General features: G+C 47.8%; 2 protein-coding genes across 4 annotated transcripts in view; one reads left to right on the forward strand and one right to left on the reverse strand.

The window, feature by feature from the left end:
- Nucleotides 1–282: 282 nt before the first annotated feature.
- Nucleotides 283–2,920, forward strand: LOC136005056 (guanine nucleotide-binding protein G(o) subunit alpha-like). Its single transcript, XM_065662169.1, has 3 exons — nt 283–363; nt 517–670; nt 2,363–2,920. The coding sequence occupies exons 2-3, from the start codon at nt 523–525 to the stop codon at nt 2,548–2,550; spliced, it is 336 nt and encodes a 111-aa protein (XP_065518241.1). The 5' UTR covers nt 283–363; nt 517–522; the 3' UTR covers nt 2,551–2,920.
- Nucleotides 2,921–5,845: 2,925 nt separating this feature from the next.
- Nucleotides 5,846–17,743, reverse strand: part of AMFR (autocrine motility factor receptor) — a 35,139-nt gene continuing 23,241 nt past the window's right edge. The window contains exons 12-14 of one of the 3 annotated variants that reach the window (XM_065662367.1): nt 13,098–13,181; nt 9,298–9,482; nt 5,846–7,272 (exon numbers count right to left, since the gene is read on the reverse strand). In XM_065662367.1, the coding sequence (XP_065518439.1) occupies nt 7,122–7,272; nt 9,298–9,482; nt 13,098–13,181 (420 nt within the window). In that variant the 3' untranslated portion in view covers nt 5,846–7,121. Of the gene's footprint in view, nt 7,273–9,297; nt 9,483–13,097; nt 13,182–13,999; nt 17,199–17,743 lie in introns of those variants that run through there. The other 2 variants (XM_065662368.1, XM_065662366.1) reach the window with 2 other exon arrangements.

Genomic DNA, 17,743 nt, shown 5'->3' on the forward strand with positions numbered 1-17,743 from the left:
CCAAGGGCAACCCCTCGGCACCAGTCTGACCACATGGCAGCGCCTGGCACAGCTTCCCTGCCAGGCAGGTCCATAGGATCAGCCCAGGTGGCCAGAACTCCCACCATCTGAGTCCCCATCCTGGCTGTCCATCCTTGCTTTAGGCTCTGCAAGCAGTGCTTCAGGGGTGCCCAGCCCCTGCAGAGACACAGGCCTCTTCCACACTCCCCAGGTGAGGCCTGTGATGGGCTAATGACTTTTTCTGCTCTTCCTTGAAGCTTCAGGTGTCAGCGCTGCTGGAGCAGCCCCACAGGGATCTGCCCCAGCCTCCGCAGTGCCTTGTCCTTCGGCCCAGAAGAGCAGTGCTTCGTTTCCACCACCTTTGTAACTATCTCACAATTACCACTGTCTTATTTCAGAGATTCTTTTTTGCTTTCTAACCCTTTCAGTTCAGAAAGATGTTCTTCTCTCCTCTAACTCTCTCTTTCTCTTTGCCTTTCTGTCTCCCCTCTCCTCCCTCCATGCTCCCCATTGCAGAACCGCATGCACGAATCTCTCATGCTCTTCGACTCCATCTGTAACAACAAATTCTTCATCGACACCTCCATCATTCTCTTCCTCAACAAGAAAGACCTATTTGCTGAGAAGATCAAGAAATCACCTCTGACCATCTGCTTCCCTGAATACACAGGTACGTACTGGGGCTGGCACAGCCCAGCGTGAGCCCACCACCACACTGCTGGGGATGGGGGCTGCAACTCAACCCAGAGGGGGCAGAGGGTACAGGGCACCATTACAGGGGCAAAAGCACTGCCCACCTTCGAGAGCTTCAGTGGGGCTCAGGGACATCATGAATGAGGTGGGGTTGTGTTCTGCATGCAGTCAGTTCTTGTGGCATAGGTGCACAGTGAAGAGGTGATGGTGATGGTCAAGGTGAGCTTTAAGGAGCCTGGCCACAGGGAGCTATGGAAGGATGAACCCTTGCCAGGAGCTGACCGCTCACCACTTGAGCCATGGTATTTGATGGTTCCTGAGAAGTTCCTGCTAGAGAGCCAAGGCAAATGGTCCTCCAAGCTGCATCCTCCTAGCAGTGCCTTTGTGCAGGGCACAACTGGGGGAGGAAAGAGCATCTTTACAGCAGAAGTCTGAAACCACAAGAGAATCACACGTTTTTGAGCAAAACTGTCTTGTCTTGGGGAAGAGAAGAAAACCCAGGAAAACGGGGTAAGAACAGATCTCACTTCTGAATTCTGCAAGGAGAAGGAACAATCAGCTCAGATTCAGAGGCTCCAGCACCCCCTGCAGATACGAAGATGTCTCTGAACTACTTTCACTCAGAGCACACCCTCTGCGCAGTACCTTGGGGACAGGGGATCCGCAGCAGAGCAGCCCCATTGCCCTACAGCAGAAGTTCACCAGCATTTCCACTGGAGGTTCTGCACCTTTTCCATCATGGAAGCAGCAGCACTTTTTACCCAGCCACCCAGCAGAACATCCCGAACTATCCCACATGAAGCTGTACAGCACAGCCCATCTACCCTCGTGGCACCAGGCCACCTCCCCCTGTCCCTTCAGGAAGGAGGGGAAGTGGTGAGCTAAAAAAGTAAAACAAGAGCAGCTCTTCCATAGGCGGCTCCAGGGATGTCATTCAGGCTTTGCAGCTTCCTGTGAGGAGCTGGGCGCTGCCCCAGGCAGCTGAATACAGTAATGCCCATTTTACAGCTCCAGCATCTGCCCCGTTTCAGCCCTACTGAGATGGGCAACAACAGCACATCCCCTGGCAGCTCCTGCCACACCAGCCCCCATCACCCATTCCAATATGGGGTGAGGCCCATAGCCCCCAGAGGGGCTCAGCCCCACTAAGGGTGCCCAGCCACCACCCATAGCTGATATTGGAGCGGTCACCAACCCTCTCTCTGCCTGACACGCTCCCCACACTCCACTGGGATGCACAGTGGGGACTCACCAGTGGTGTCAGGGCAGCAGCCATGCCAGAGGAGCACCACTGTGCAACGGCCCAGCCAGGCACTGCTGGGAGCTGCTACCTTTCCCCAGGGACTAAAAAGGGATCAGGCAGAGAGGGCAAAGCAGCCACAGCTGGGGAGGGGGGAGGCCCAGTGGAGCCCAGGTGCTCTGTGATCTGGGGGAAAATGGGGCCGGATGGAGTGGAAAAGGGTAGCTGGGGAGGGGTGAAGAGAGAGATGGGGCAGGAAAAGGGGTAAATGGGCCACGCTGGGGGGGGTGAGGAAATGACCGTAAGGAGGGATTGCCTGTTTTTGTTGGAAATTAAGCACTTTGCAAGCAGCGAGGGGCAGGGTGCGCGGCCAGAGGGTGGCAATCTCGGCCCTGACCCCCCTGCTCTGTTCCCCGCCTCTGCCTGCAGGTCCCAACACCTATGAGGATGCGGCTGCCTACATCCAAGCACAGTTCGAAAGCAAAAACCGCTCCCCCAACAAGGAGATTTACTGCCACATGACGTGCGCCACAGACACGAACAACATCCAGGTGGTATTTGACGCCGTCACCGACATCATCATTGCCAACAACCTGCGGGGCTGCGGCTTGTACTGACCCCCCCCAGCGCAAAGCGACTTGTGGGGTGGCGGCGGCCCCAGTGCCAGGAGAGGAAGGAAACACGAAAATAAAGGTTAATCATAATAACGATAATAACAAAAAAAACCAACGCAACCACACACAGACACACACAGACACACGCGCACGCGGGAAAAACAAGCGAAACAAACCGAAAACAAAACAAATCGAATGAGAGAAAAACAAACCGTGATGGTGCCAGTTGGTAAATAAAAAGGCATAAGGAAAAATTATATATATACGTATATAGAGATATCGAATCCACACCCACCTCCTTCGTTGGTCTGAGAGCCCCGTGCCCCTGGCTGCGTCCTGGGGGCAGCCCTGGGGTTGGGGCGGTCTGCCTGGCCCCATTCCCAGAGCTGTGGGGCAGAGAGGCAGCGCTGGGGTCACCCCATGGCAAAAGCGGGGCTGCATCAGGCCTGTGTGCGGGGGGGCTTCTCCTCCCAGCCCCCGTTTGACCGTGCGGGTTTATTTTTTTATTGCTATTATTATTACTGTAATCACTCCTCGTGGGTTGGCTTTTTTATTTCATTATTATGATTAATCATACCTCTTCCCAGCGCAGGGCTGCGCCCGCCTGCCCCGAGCCCCACCTCCGCCGCCAGCCTCCAGGACCCAACCCGTTCATTTTTGTCCTTAAAACAGAGGGGGGAAACCTTAAAACCTGCCCCTGGCCAAGTGTTGAAGGGAAGCACCAACAGCAACGAGGCCTGTTCCTGCTCCTCCCGTCCCAGCTGCAGGAGGGAGGCTGCGGGGAGCGCATCCTCCCGGTGCTCCCTCCCTGCGGTTCGGGGTTTTAGGGCAGATGTTTCGGACCCCCCACCCCACTGCAGGGCAAAGCCAGTGCCAGCCAGGGGCCTGCTGGGGTTTCCTCCCGTTTTCCCTCCCTCCTGGTTTAACACCTCGCTGCTGGCTCTGCAGGTTGGTACCCAAAGCACATCTCAGCCAGATCAGCCCCAGCAGAGCATCAGGGGGTCACACAGACACTGAGTTCATTTCAGCTTTCATTTGGTTTGGGGATTTTTTCACTTAGGGTATATATACAAATTTTTTGGTTGATTTTTATTAATTTTAACTTCCCAGTGGATGCTCTTTTGTGCTGCCTTCCCCCCACCCCCGCCCCATCACCCCCATCCTCTCTCCCTGTTAGTGGATGGTGTTTTTTCTCTCTCATGTGGGGATGTTCGTGCTGCAGAAAAATAAAGAAAAAAAAAAAAAAGAAAAAACTTAAAAAACTTAAAAAAAGCAAGAATGAAAATTATTTAAAAATTTTGAAAAACACACACAAAACCACAAAAAATCATTAAAAAAATAAAAATTAAAAAACTAGAAAAAACGAATGTAGTGTTTACATTGAAGCCACTGTTTTCATGACCAACCCTTCATCATTTCTACTTTGATTAGTAACCAGACGTCTTCACAGCTCCACTTTTACGAGTTACCTTTGCTGAAGAAGAGCAGGCTCAGCTCTTCCGAAGAGAACAGATCCATAAACAGGAAACTAAAAAATAAAAGAATATTATATATATATATATATATATAAAGCGCCAGGTCTTTCTAAGCCTTTCTATTACCAATCAGTGAGGTTTCTGTGATATATTACACACTGCCAATCTCTTTCTCTGACTAATGGAAAACTTCATGTGTAGCTCAATAAAGAGAATGTTTGTCTGTACCCCGGGCTCTCCCCCCGTGCCTCCGCCTGCTGCTTTCCTCCCCCTTCCCAAGGAAAGAGGAAAAAAAAGGACTAAACCTCGCAGTTTTGGGTGTTTGTGGCTGGTAGCACAGGCAGGAGGGGCTGGGCTGAGCTGGGTGGAAGGGGAAGCCTGGAAGCTCTTCCAAGTGGCTCAAGTTGCTTCAGAGCAGCACCAGGAGCAAGAAAATACTTTGACTCCTTTGGGAGTGCAGGGGTAGCCACCAGGGCAAGGCCTCTGGTTTGTGGCAACATCGGAACCCCCCCACCCCAGCACATGAGGTTTCCGCCACAGGATATAGAGGAAGGCTGTCCAAGAAAGTTGAAACTTCCAGTCCCTGCTGCAGGAGCAATTTGGGGATGGTCTGGGGGATTTTACCCCCAAAATCTGGGGTTTTCTGACAGTTTGGGTTGGGTTTCTTTCTGCATTCCCCTCCATCGTGGGTCCCACAGCTCTTGCACACACATCAGGCCCATGACTCAAGATGAGCTGCCCCATGGCCCAGCCTGGGACTCGCCATCCCCTCCAGCACTTCCCAGCCCCATGGGAAGGTTACCCAGCACCCAGGAGCCCCCAGCCCAGCTTTAAGCTGGGTCCTCTCCCGAACATCTCCTGCCCACAGAATGGGGGACTGGTTGGAAAAGATGCTCCAATGCGCAGCAGCACCTCCTGCCCAGCTGGATTTCTGCAAGGCTCCTGCTGTTCACAGCAATCCAGAGGCAGCACACATTGGCACCGGGAAAGTCAGTCAGGCCCTTCGTCGGATGATGTCCCCTTCCAGGGAAGCAGAGCCAGCCGGGAGGCCACCACTGGTCTATGGGCTGCTCTGCACGAAACAGCCTCTTACCCCCTTGAGTCAGTCATTTTGTGCAGTGCCACAGGCAAGGATGCATCCAGTGATGGCAGGGGGGAGCGAAGGGAAGAACTGCCAGGAAAAGATCAGGAATCCAACAACAGGAGATGTCTGGAAAGAATCACTGAGTCCCAGACTGGTTTGTGTTGGAAGGGACCTCAAAGCTCACCCAGTTCCAACCCCTGCACGGGCAGGGACAACTTCCACTAGGGCAGGTTGCTCCAAGCCCCGTCCAACCTGGCCTTGAACACTGCCAGGGATGGGGCAGCCACAGCTTCTCTGGGCAGCCTGTGCCAGGGCCTCAGCACCCTCACAGGGAAGAACTTCTGCCTCAGAGCTCATCTCTGTCTCCCCTCTGTCACATTAAAGCTGTTCCCCTTTGTCCTGTTCCTACAGGCCTCATACATAGCCCCTCTCAAGGTTTCTTCCTGGTTCCTTTAGGTATTGGGAGGCTGCTGCCAACAGTTCAAAGGCCCACTTTACTTTTATAGTTCCTGTAGATGCTGTTTCTCTTCCATTTCCATGTTCACAACTCAACTGAATTCCAGCTCTGCAATCCCAGGCTTGGCGAAATGCTCCTGCTCCGGCCTTGGACAGCTGTGCTCCCTTCCATGCCACAGAAAGGGGGAAGCAAAGGGGGGCAAAGGGGGGCAAAGGGGAGGTGCTGCGCTTACAACCCAACCACACGACAGGAACAGGACACGTCACACTCCAGAAATTCCCACAGTTTCCAACACTGACCAAGATTTTATTTGTGTGGGGTTTTTTTGTGTGTATTTTTTATTAACAATAAAGCCAAAACAAAAGTGCTCTGAGCAAAGCCGAAGATCTCCAAAAACTAATGGCATCACAAGGTAAGGCCTCCCAGAGATTTTTACTGAAATAAATTACTGTCACCTAAACACCGCTGCAACTCCTTGCATTGAATTCACCTGCAGATGTTCTACAAAACCAACAGTAAAAAAAGTTACCAACACTTCTAGGTAATACTGGGCTCCATCTAAAGGATGGTGATACCAGAACTCACGCTTCAGAAGCTAAAAACTCATCTTTGCAAAGCTAGCATCAGCGGTTCCATGTGGATCTCGGGGCAAAGTCCTTAAGGACAACCAGGGGCTGGCAGTTGGGCTGCAGCCAGCCCCAGTCCCTCCAGGCTTTCGGAATAAACTCGCAGAGCTGTGGGGTTAAAACAGAAATCGAAAACCAGTGCTGTCTCCACAGAGTCCCATCCGTGTGGTGCAGAGCAGGGAAGTTGTTTTACTCCTGTGGTGCATGGTAACAGTGAACCACAGGGCTGTAACCTCACCTCACACCCTCTCCTCTTCACTCCATGCCCCTCAGCGTCTGGGTAGTTTTGGCCATGGGCAAAGGGTAACAGCTCAGCCCTGGGCAGTGACAGAACCAGATGCAGAGTTGCTCAGCAACAGTCAACAACTCAATGCTGGTGAATCACTGCTCCGCTGCACCACTCATGAATTCAGTTTTCCCCATGTTCTGTAGCTAGACAAAATCAACCAAGCCTCAAAGCTGACTTTCCTGCAACATGGACTACCTAACACCCCTCTCTGCAGAGCAGGCACCCCATCACCCAACACAGGGGTTGCTCCATGTTTCTAAAGCTTTCTTCCCTCTTGGAATAACTCGTCCTGATCCCAGCCTGTGTCCACAGCTGCTAATCCAGAACACTCCTTCCCCAGTCTCTGTGGTGCAGCCAGCGTAGTGCCTTGTGCCAGCTGCCGAAATCCCACCCGTGGTTTAGAAACTGCCTTTTGTTCATGGAGGGCATCAACGTCACATAGAAAATATTACAAAAAAGAGGTGAATGAGTCGGCTGTCCAAACATCATCAGACCACATGCTTCACACGGCGGAGAGGCGGCTCCACCGGCTGAACTCTGAAGAGACACGTCCCGTCAGTACAGAAAGCGCAGGGAGGTTGGGAGGTGTGTGTAATTCTTTATTCAACACTGCTGACGAGGCGCAAGGAGGAGGGTGACAGTGCTACGAGTTGTGTTGCATCTGAAGCCTCCGTTCAGCGGCGGCAGCCAGCGTCCTGCGGCGCAGCGTCACGGCGTCGGCGTCGGCTGAGGCTCCTTCGGGACAGGGCTTCCCTGTGGTCAGCTCCTCCTCCAAGGTCTTGTTGAAGTAACGTCTGCAAGAGAAGAAAGGGGAAAGATGCGTGAGCACAGCCCACCTCACTTTGGCTCTGGACAATACTTTGCTGGTACATCCATGAAGGGAGGGTTGCAAGGCACACTGAAAGCAGGAAAATACCTGGATAAAAGCACACACCCCATGTACTCAGAAAAAAAGCCCATTTAACCTATGGTAGACTTTGCAGAGTTTGCAGAAGCTCTTAGTTTTTTTGTGCAAGACTCTCATGCCTGTGGAAAGGAGCCAGTTCTAAAGGTCAGTGCAGTGGGCTGCATCCAGAGGAATGTGGCCAGCAGGTCAAGGGAGGTGAGTCTGCCTTTCTACTCTGCAGATTAATAATTACAATAATTATACTACTAGTACTAATATATACTACTAATAATAGACTCCTACCTGGAGTCTACATCCAGCTCTGAAGTCCTCAGTACAGGAAAGAGATGGACTTGTTGGGGAGGGTCCAGAGGGGAGACACAAAAAACAATCTGAGGGCTGGAGCACCTCTCCTGTGAGGAAAGGCTGAGATAGTTGGGGTTGTTCAGCCTGGAGAAGGCTCTGGGGAGACCTGATTGTGGCCTTACAGTTCTTAAAAGGGGCCTACAGGAAAGATGGGGAGAGACGTTTTAGCAGGGCTTGTGTGACAGGATGAGGGGTGATGGTTTTCAACTGAAAGAGGGAATTCAGGCTGGACACGAGGAGGAAATTCAGTACAGTGAGGGTTATGAAACACTGGCCCAGGTTGCCCAGAGAGGTGGTGGATGCCCCATCCCTGGAGATATTCGAGGCCAGGCTGGATGTGGTTCTGGGAAACCTGATCTAGTTGAAGGTGATCCTGCTCATTGCAGGGGGTTGGCCTGGATGAGCTTTGAAGGTCCCTCCCAACCCAAACTATTCTATGACTACCACAAGAAGTCACTCCCTGATAACAACAAGGAAGCCTTTGAAAGAAAGGTGCACTAGGGCTGCAAAGAGTAAGGTAAGCCAGAAACACAAAGAAGCAGCTGCCAGAGTTACCATCCCAAGGAGTTCTTACACTTGGTGACAAAATACAGCAGCTCACAATTCCACAGCTCTTCAGTGCAGGAAGGGAACCAGTAAACCAATACCACTTTACCTCCCTAAATGGCATTTTTCAAAGATCAAGGAAAACTTATTCTAAGAGTAAGCCTATTTAGGGACAAAGTGTAAAAGGTGTCATACCCCCAGTTGGGAGTATAACAAAATAAATAATACTAAATAATTATTTATCTGAAGGCATTTCAGTGTGGGGAAAAACCCAACAAGCAGAGGTAGCCTGCTAACACAAAGGACGCATCATGTAGCTTTTGTAGCCCCTTCCAGGAGTCTCCCTGCAATGCAAAGGAAGGGGCAACACTGATTACAAATGCTAAAAAGTTTCCTCTACGTGACTGAAATGCTTTTCTTACTCATTTTAATCAGCAGCTGGATGCTAGTAAAGTTCATCAGTATGAATGGAACACATGTAAAGAAAGTTTCTTTCTACCTATAACACCTATTACTAGTTGGTCAGGTGTTGACTTGCTGGTCATGAGCTCCTTTGGTGGGCTTTAGGAAGTAGCTACTCCTTGCTGCTTTGTGCTTAAAATACTTGCTCTGTATTTGGAGAGTGGTGCCTTAAAGCCTGGAACAGCACATGCACCAAGGGCTGACACCTATGCCAGGAGACAAGCTAAAGATTACCAGAGGACTCAGCACAAGTAATGCATTCTTACTACAGACTCAAGAGTGAAGCCCATCCAAGCTGGAGAAATCATCCTCTGACTTCAAAGAGCTTAGATCAACCACTAAGGAAGCTGTGTTTATGTTGGGACACATGACACTGCTTCAGAGTTGGGTTTATCAGCAACGGTCATCTTAAGCAGCACCCTGAGCCTGCTGTAGATGTATTCACTCTTCTTACTACTTTCTGCAACATCCCATGCTCTCAGTGATCATAATCCTGTTGAACTCCATTCTGGGGGACTATAACTGAGTGGCCAGGCTGGAGTTTTAGCAAGAAACATACTTTCGAGCTTGCTGCAACAAGTCCTCCTTCCGCTGAACCAGCATACGCTGCCTTTCATCGGCTGACTTTGAGAAGCGACTTCCCCTGGCCTCAAAATCTTCTGCTTCACTAGGCTCTGCTTCCATTTCATTGCATTCCACAATTTCTTCCAGTCTGGAGCTGAGTTCCAATGGCACTATCTCAGACTAAGAGAAAAGGAGAAAAGTCTTTACAAAATATGCTAACAGGGCTTCACACATCAAATCAACAAGCTACACTGAACTGTCATTTTCTGAGGCACTGGAAGTAACTAGACTCTCACCCGCTGTACCCAGTTCCCTTGGGCTCCTTTGGAAACCCCAGCCAAAATACAGAACAAAGCTATTTCAAAACACATTCAAAGAGCCTGAATTCTATAACGCTGTATCTTTTATGCCGTGTTTGAAAATGATCTCAAAGACAAACATCAATTACTGATAATTAATGCTCTCTGAAAATGGGGCGTTTAAAATAGGTTCTGCAGCTGACTTGATGAGCAATGCAACAGTGAAGAGTTGAAAAGGCAGAAGAAATCCATATACTAAGGGAAGAATAACAAATGTATTTGCAAAGAAGATGTGTGCTTGATAAGGAATTTATGAGGCTTTGTTTCACTGAGTTCTGCAGCACCCAAATTACCAGGAATTTGGTGGCCACTGTCCCAGGCACGGTATCAATACAAGGAGCTGGCAGCTCAGCACACAGCACCCCCTCACCCCTGACAGCTGACCAGCATGAAAACTGAACTGCTGAACGATGACACTGGTGAACTAGCAGAGGCAAAACAGCATATTTTTGATCACATCCTGTCATACACAATCACATCAGCTCTGTGGTAGAACAGCAAGATGTTACTAAGCATGGTAGCGTCAAGAAACAAGTCACCGCAATGACAAACTGAAAGAGTTTAGCCAGTATCTGGTATCCCAGAGGATTACTCAAACAAGTAGGATGTATCCAAGAGGAGGAAGCGAGAGCTCCGCACAGTGATCCCATAGATTGTACTTGGGGTCAAGACAACCTTGGCAGACCCAGAGGAACAGACACAGAGAAACCTGAACGCTGTTTCTGATTACCACAGAAGTGGACATGGAAAAGAGAAGCTCTGCTGGGTAAAGCAGTGAGGAGACACTCATTATAGGTGATGTTCAGACATAGCTGGCTTTTTTTTCCCCTGGACCATTTGTATCAGAAGATGCCAGCTAGCTCACCTAACGTTTTGGGGTATTTTTTGTAACATTACAAAGATGCAAATATCAATACCCAGAGTCCATTCCGGCATCTGAGCACAACAGTGGTGAGTGAAGAGGTTTTAGAGACAAAAATATGAAAACTAATGGCAGTAAAGGTTATGAGAAGCCTCGGTATGACAGCAGATCGCAGATGCAGAAACCTGTACACTATAGAAACTACTCCTTCAGGCTCAAAAAGACAGTTTCATGAAAGCCATGGGATGCGTCAGAAATGTCTCTATTTTTAAACAGAGTCACCAAGTACTTCAGCAATAACAATAAACTGGATTCTCAAGGGGAAGAGAGGGACACTACACAAGTGCTGCAGCATGCAAGCTGCAGCTTTGTAACAGTTTACAAGCTAGATCTGAGCAGTCTGACCCATTTCCACCCCAGATTACAGGAACAGATAAATAAATACACCACAAAATTTGAAGGATAATCGCCTAAACCTTTAATACAATTAATACCATGATGATGCTTAGAGATGTCTCTCAACTACCTTTACATTATGTCAGCACTGACACCCCAAACCCATAACCTACATTTGACAGGGGAATAAAAACCAGTCATTATCTTAAGACCTTTGAATTCTAGATAGAATTGTCATAATATGATGTAAGACACAGAGGAAAACCAATGCTACTTGTAAAGAAGGGTGCTTCTGTTTGAGCACATGAGTTCCCCTAAGTGTCATTTCCAACAAGCAGAACTTCAGTGGAGTTGCTGTTGTACATCAACAAAGATCTTCAACTTGCTGTTGGAGATCTACAAGGATTCCCAGTGGGTATGTTGGTTTGAAGTAAAAGAACGAAAGAGATGGAAAGCTTGTACAACTTACTACAAGGCTGCAGCATAAAGCAACTAGGGTTGCCATGGTCTCTCTCAGGGACTGTGTCATAAGGTGTGAAGTTACATCTACCCACTACTTGGAAATTCAAGTATTACCTAGAGGAGATGATGATGGCTTATGTCCTTTCCCACCTGCATTTCAGGAAACTTCTTAAAAATCAAGTGCAGCCTGCTGAAGTAGTTTGTTTACTGCTGGAGCTTTCCACACAGACAAGAGTTTGACAGACTACACCAACATATTCTTCTGGCAAGAAGAAAGAGAACATCTACAGTATGCCAGATAATCAGTTAAAAACAGAAATCAGAATCAAAGAGACACAAAAGTGATAGAAGTTTCCTAGAGGAAGGACACCCCTGGGCTCCCAAGTTGTCTCTCCACAACAGAAATACCAGCCATAGCAAGGAGGTAAGCAAGCCTGACTCCTAGGTAGATCTCTGTGGTTATCTACAAAGCACTTATGAGGCAGGAGAGGACAACAGCAATTGGAGCTTCCATGACTACCCAGTGGCAAGTTTTCTCTCAGTGCATGCAGTCTGTCTCTCACTTCAGCCTTTGCATATGAATCCCATTTGGTACAGGAAATATTCAACCAGAAGCTGTGTGAAGGCCACCAGTTCATCCCCCTTCCCAACCACCAGCAGCCCCACTCAGGTGCAGGAAAAGTCAGAACTGTTCATGGATCTCCAGGCTACCACTCTGCTGTTCTACAAAACATAAACACATTCTCCATCCAAACTGCCATTCGCACCAGCCAGAACACATGGCTTGAGCGAAGTGCTTAGCTGTGATTCAAAGCAAGAAGATGCCACTTATTGAAGAATACATGCTCAATGACACAGTGTGTGAACACCACTCTTGGGTTTTTCAGTTTCTGAAGAAGGATGGACAGAGACACAGGTAGTGCGGGCAGCCAGGAAGAAAGGTGAGCAGCAACACAACCATTCATCATCATGGCTAGAGTTATTAAAGGCCACAGAGGCAGAAAGTCACACACATCACAAATTCACTAAGCCAGTGGAATGAGAGGTTTATGAAACAGAAATGCCTACACGATGTTATATATACATGAGATATATATATATATGTGTTCAGGGAGAACAAAAGCAGACCGAGATCTTATCCTACTCACAGGCTATTTTTTTTCTCCCTGCCTTATTTTAGCTAGCATGTCCTGCTTAATAAAGCCCTTGATGAAGAACAGCAAAGCCCGTGATTGTGCATTATATGTAAAAAGGCTATTATCTCTTCGTCCTGTTTGTATACCACTCCATTCACACCAAAGCTGCTCATCTCTCCAAATGCATCCTCCTGAATACAAAAGAATTCTTACAACCAGAAGAGACATACTACTTTTAAGACAAGTGTCTGGAGACATACAGAATGGGAATAGGAAGAGGAAGGGGAAAGAGCTCTTCATATTCATAGATGGGGCTGACCAGATGTGAACACAGATGTGATTTTCTGTTCTTTCTCTGCCTTAAGAGCACTTTCCTTCCAAGGAAGAAAAAGAAAAGCCCACAGATAATTCTTTACAGGAGCTACAAGCTGAAGTCTTACTTCAGTTGCCTGGCAGTGTTAATTCTAGTGTGAAATGCGCAGAAAGGCTGCCACCAACCTGATCTGGTACAGAACTAAATGCACTTGCCTGTTCATGCAGCATCTAATTGTGCTTTTTGCCCATTTTTATGCCAAATTACCTGGGTGACAGTTTCAGTATCCTCCTGATCAGTAATACGCCGTTCCACAGAACTGTTCAATGAAGGTCTAATGCTATCTGCACGCTGAAATGCAAACATCATGTGTTTAATACACTGTGTGAAATGGCAAAACAAAAATGAGTTCTTCAAACACGTTCAAACTCTGCCCCCTGCAACATCATGTGTTATGTTCAATTTAGAAACAGATAAGTTAGCAGTAAACAGAATGCACTATGTTGAAAGAGAATTCTCTCAGCTTCCCCACACACAGGCTCCAGATAACAGTACTATCTGATGCACACAGAACCAGAACTCCATACTGTTCACAGAAACATTGTCCCCAGACTGCTTTACTGCTTTACTGAAATCTGCTGTCACTAATTAAGAACAAGACATCATTTTGCTGACTACTTTCTTCGCAGAAAACCCTCCTAAGTGGTACGATTCAATTATCTGTCAGCAGAGAAATCACCTGGAAATGTTCTAAAGGCTCTGCACAGTCACCAAGAAAAGCTGATTTAACTGAGCAAATATTTGTCTCTAGTCTAGTTAGGACATTTTCAATATATTTTTGATACATGACTGAATATACTGCATTTGCAGAGATTTAAACAAAGAAAAAACAAATCCTGAGGGTTTTTTTACTAGAATTTGGCTCTATATAATGTGTTTTGAGACTGCACAAGGAAGAACTTCATGCATCCTGCGGTCCAATCACATCAGTCAGGGGCAAGCTATAGGGCATGGGTGATAGATTCCAACTTTCCTTCATCAAGACAACACCCTGTTGTTGTAGTTTAACACCAGCTAGCAATTAAACCCCTCACAGCCCCTCACCCAGTTCCCCCCCCCAGTGCAATGTGGGAGAGAACTGGAGGAATAAAAGTAAGAGAACTCATGGGTTGAGATAAAGACAGTTTAATAATTGAAATAGAATATAACAACAATAATTAATTGTAATGAAAACAACAGAAAGCGAGAAATAATGCCCAAGAAAACCAAGCAATGCAAATGAAAAACAACTGATCCCCACCTGCCAACCAATGTCCAGCCAGTTACTGAGCAGCAGACCCCAGCAGGCTTTCCCCCTAGTTTATACACTCAGCACAAATTCATACGGCATGGCATATCTCTTGTGTCAGTTGGGATCAGCTATCCCAACTGTGTCCCCTCCAAGCTTCTTGTGGCCCCCATCTCCCAGCCTCCCCACTGGCAGGGCACGAAGCAGCTGAAAAGTACATGACTGAGTGTAAGCACTAAGCAATAACTAAAGTATCAGTGTGCTACCAATGTTATTCTCACACTAAATCCAAAACACAGCACTCTACCAACTACTAGGGAAAAATTAACTCTACCCCAGCTGAAACCAAGTCAATATCCACCCATTATTCTATACCATCTTTGTCATGCCCAGACCCCACATCTTTCAATGCATACCAATTAATCATGACCTCTCCTGTCTTTTGATACATACACACAGATAATCACGCCCTTAATCTACAGGCCATCCCTCTAAAATGTCCACTGAGTTCATTTAATCCACAACTTGGGGCTCCATCTGTCGTAACAGTCCTTCAGGGCAGGAGGATGGTGTGTGCTGTTGGATTCTTGCATGTTGAAGGCAGTTCTGACCCATCAAAATTCATTCTTCATTAATCTGGGTGATTCTTAGTGTAATACTGTCAATATGGCATACAGCAACCACAGCAGTGATGGCATACAGTATTGTACAGCAACTAACATCATACAAGTCAAATCATTGGTTATTCTCACCCAAAATCAAACCCCCTTGAGGTACACACTAGACTTCCCCATCCTCCCACATTACCCACCCAGGTCCTTGGGCAAAAGCAATCCCACAAGTGGGTCTGCCTTTGCCTGAAGCAGATATAACCCAGACTGTCTTCCCCAGTATATTTTTTATGTGCACTACAGGGGCTGTATTGCCTTCTACAGCATATAAAAGTATTGATAGGGCTGGGGCAGCCCTGTTGGCAGATCCTCTGGTGTTGACCAACCAGGTGGCTTTTGGTAAGTGTGTATCCCAATGTTTGAAAGTCCCACCACCCATTGGATCACAAATCCATCTGTATGCTGCATCACTTTCTTGGTAGCCTGAGGTGTCACAGGACACCAGACTGAAAATAATTCACTCTTACATTGCCAATATAAATCCACATGAACCACCTCACTCTTAATAGCCTGATCCACCTGTTGGTTGTTCTGGTGTTCCTCAGTAGCCCGACTCTTGGGTACATGAGTATCTACATGGTGTATCTTCGGCACAAAGGCTTGTTGCTGCTTAGGCCTCGTTTGAAATTGTTCTTCTGGGTCACTTGCTAGAGAAGGCTTACAATCAGACCGTAATTTGGAATGTGCATTCTCTAAAACCCGAAAAGGCCTTAGAAAGCCTGTGTTTCCCTTTCACTAGCTGGCAGAGAAATGGCTGTTATTTCGTTAATCACATCCCCCGAGATTAAGAAAAATACATTAGCAGTATCAACAGCAGCATACCACTTGGCTGAGTAACCCCACAACCAAAGGGTCCTTCAAGAGACTGGGCAAAATAGACAGTGGCTTAAGTTCCTCCATGTCCAAGGCAGCTATACCAAAAGCCCACTGCTATCCTTCTGGGTCCTTGAAGTACCCCCTCCTGAGAGTCTATGCTAAGGATGCACAGAGCCTCTGGGCCTGTCACAATTTGGTGCTTTTCCCACTCATTCTCACTTCAGCCTGCAGTACAGTCAGCTGTTGGGATTCCCCTGTCACTGTGCAATTACATCTACTACAGCTTTATACTCACTCCTGTGGGTCTGATGTGCCAGGCCATCTGATCCGCACAGTCCAGTATACCCAGTTGTCCCCTTCCTCCACCTGGCTGGAGGTAGGGCGCCTCTAGTACTGGTAATAGTATTCATTACTCCCTTCTTGTAAATACAAATCAGAAGACCCTTTACTAAGATCAGCCCTTCTCTGTCTGGGGAACTGCCCCCAGGAAACTGGAGAAGCAATTTTCCTGAAAGAACCCCCTTTTGCGATTGGTTTTTCTTGCAACTCACGTACCCGTGCCTCTAGGGTCGCGGTAGGTTTTCCATCCCACTTCCTCATATCCTCTCCATGGTCATGCAAGTAAAACCATAGGGCACCCCGTGGTGTGTACCCACTATATCCTCTCTCTTGAGCAGAGGGACCCTTACTCCTAGTAGCCAAACTACTGGGCCGTATAGGTGCTGAGTAGGATATATCCTCTCTGAGTCGCTGAAACTCACAGGACAGTTTCTCCAAAGCCAAGATGAGGGAGGAAGAGAGACATGCTTCATAACGCCACAGCCGGCCAGCCAATTCATCCACTGTTTGTCCCTCTCCATCCTTCCACATCATTACTGCCAATGAGCTGGCATACAATGAGGGTACACTCTGTACAAACTTCTGCCACATGTGCCGTGTGCACCTGACTTCATCTGGATCTTTGGATAACTTCTCATTGTCATCATAAATCACCTCTAGCACAGCTAATTCCCTCAGGTACTGGATACCTCTTTCCACAGTGGTCCACCTGACTGGGTGACATACATCTTCCTTGAATGGATACTGCTCCTTCACGCTTGACAGGAGTCGTCTCCAGAGGCTGAAGACTTGCGCTCCTTTTCCAATTGATTTGTCAATGCCTTCTTTCCTAGAAAGGGATCCCAGCCGCTTGGCTTCCCTACCCTCCAACTTCACACTACTGGCTCCGTTATCCCAGCATCGGAGCAGCCAGGTGAGAATGTGCTCGCCTGGATGACGTCTGAAATCTTTTTGCAACTCACTCAGGGACAGGGATTGGGTTACTGCCTTGTTCATGAGTTCTGTCTCTTCCTCCTCTTCCTCTTCTTTTTCCTCCTCCTCCTCCTCCTCTTCTTCTTCTTGTGATGGCTCTGCTTCAGAGGAGCCTGTCCCACCCACTTCCTCCCCTACTAGATGAGCTGACTTTTGCTCCCAGTATTTCTTCTCATGTACAGGGACAACTGACACTGGCACAGTTTCAATCCCTGGTTCAGCTGCACTGCCTGGCCTGGGGGATGGAGGAACTACAGTGTCTGTTGAAGGGGTTGGAGCAGCCTGGAGAAGAAGGAGAAAGTGAAGGAGCGAGAGAAAGTGTTTCCCCTTCTTTCCGTCATTGATTGGCTCTCCAAGGCAACCATTAATAGTTTCTGAGAGATGGCTCTCAAAGTACAGAGATGATGGCAATGCTGAGTACAAATACCAGATTAGCCTCACAACTAATAATTTTATCATGCTGTAAGCCAGTGTTACCTAGTACATCAACATGATAGCCTTAACCCAGCCCCCAGAGGAGACAAACAGCATAAAAGGGACAAATACAGCAAGTAAGGACCTACGGAACAATGAGCACAACAACTCTGAGAGCAAATAAATCAACACTGTGACCAGTGACTATTAAACTTACATAAAGAATTACTACAATACATTTGTTTTAACATGCTCTGGTCAGATCTGTCATTATCTCAACCCTTTGAGTTCCACGTTAGGCACCAAAAAGGACTGTTGTGGTTTAACACCAGCTAGCAACTAGGCCCCACATAGCCGCTCACTAACCTATCCCCCAGTATGATACAGAATTGTATCCTGTAGGGGACAGAACT

This window comes from Lathamus discolor, chromosome Z (assembly GCF_037157495.1).
Source record: "Lathamus discolor isolate bLatDis1 chromosome Z, bLatDis1.hap1, whole genome shotgun sequence".
NCBI classification, from domain to species: Eukaryota; Metazoa; Chordata; class Aves; order Psittaciformes; family Psittacidae; genus Lathamus; species Lathamus discolor.

Excerpts from the sequence above, each read along its gene's own strand:
- LOC136005056 (XM_065662169.1), top strand. The coding sequence starts at position 523 with ATGCACGAATCTCTCATGCTCTTCGACTCCATCTGTAACAACAAATTC. Across the intron at positions 671-2,362 it reads CTGCTTCCCTGAATACACAG|GTCCCAACACCTATGAGGAT; the intron begins GTACGTACTGGG and ends CTCTGCCTGCAG.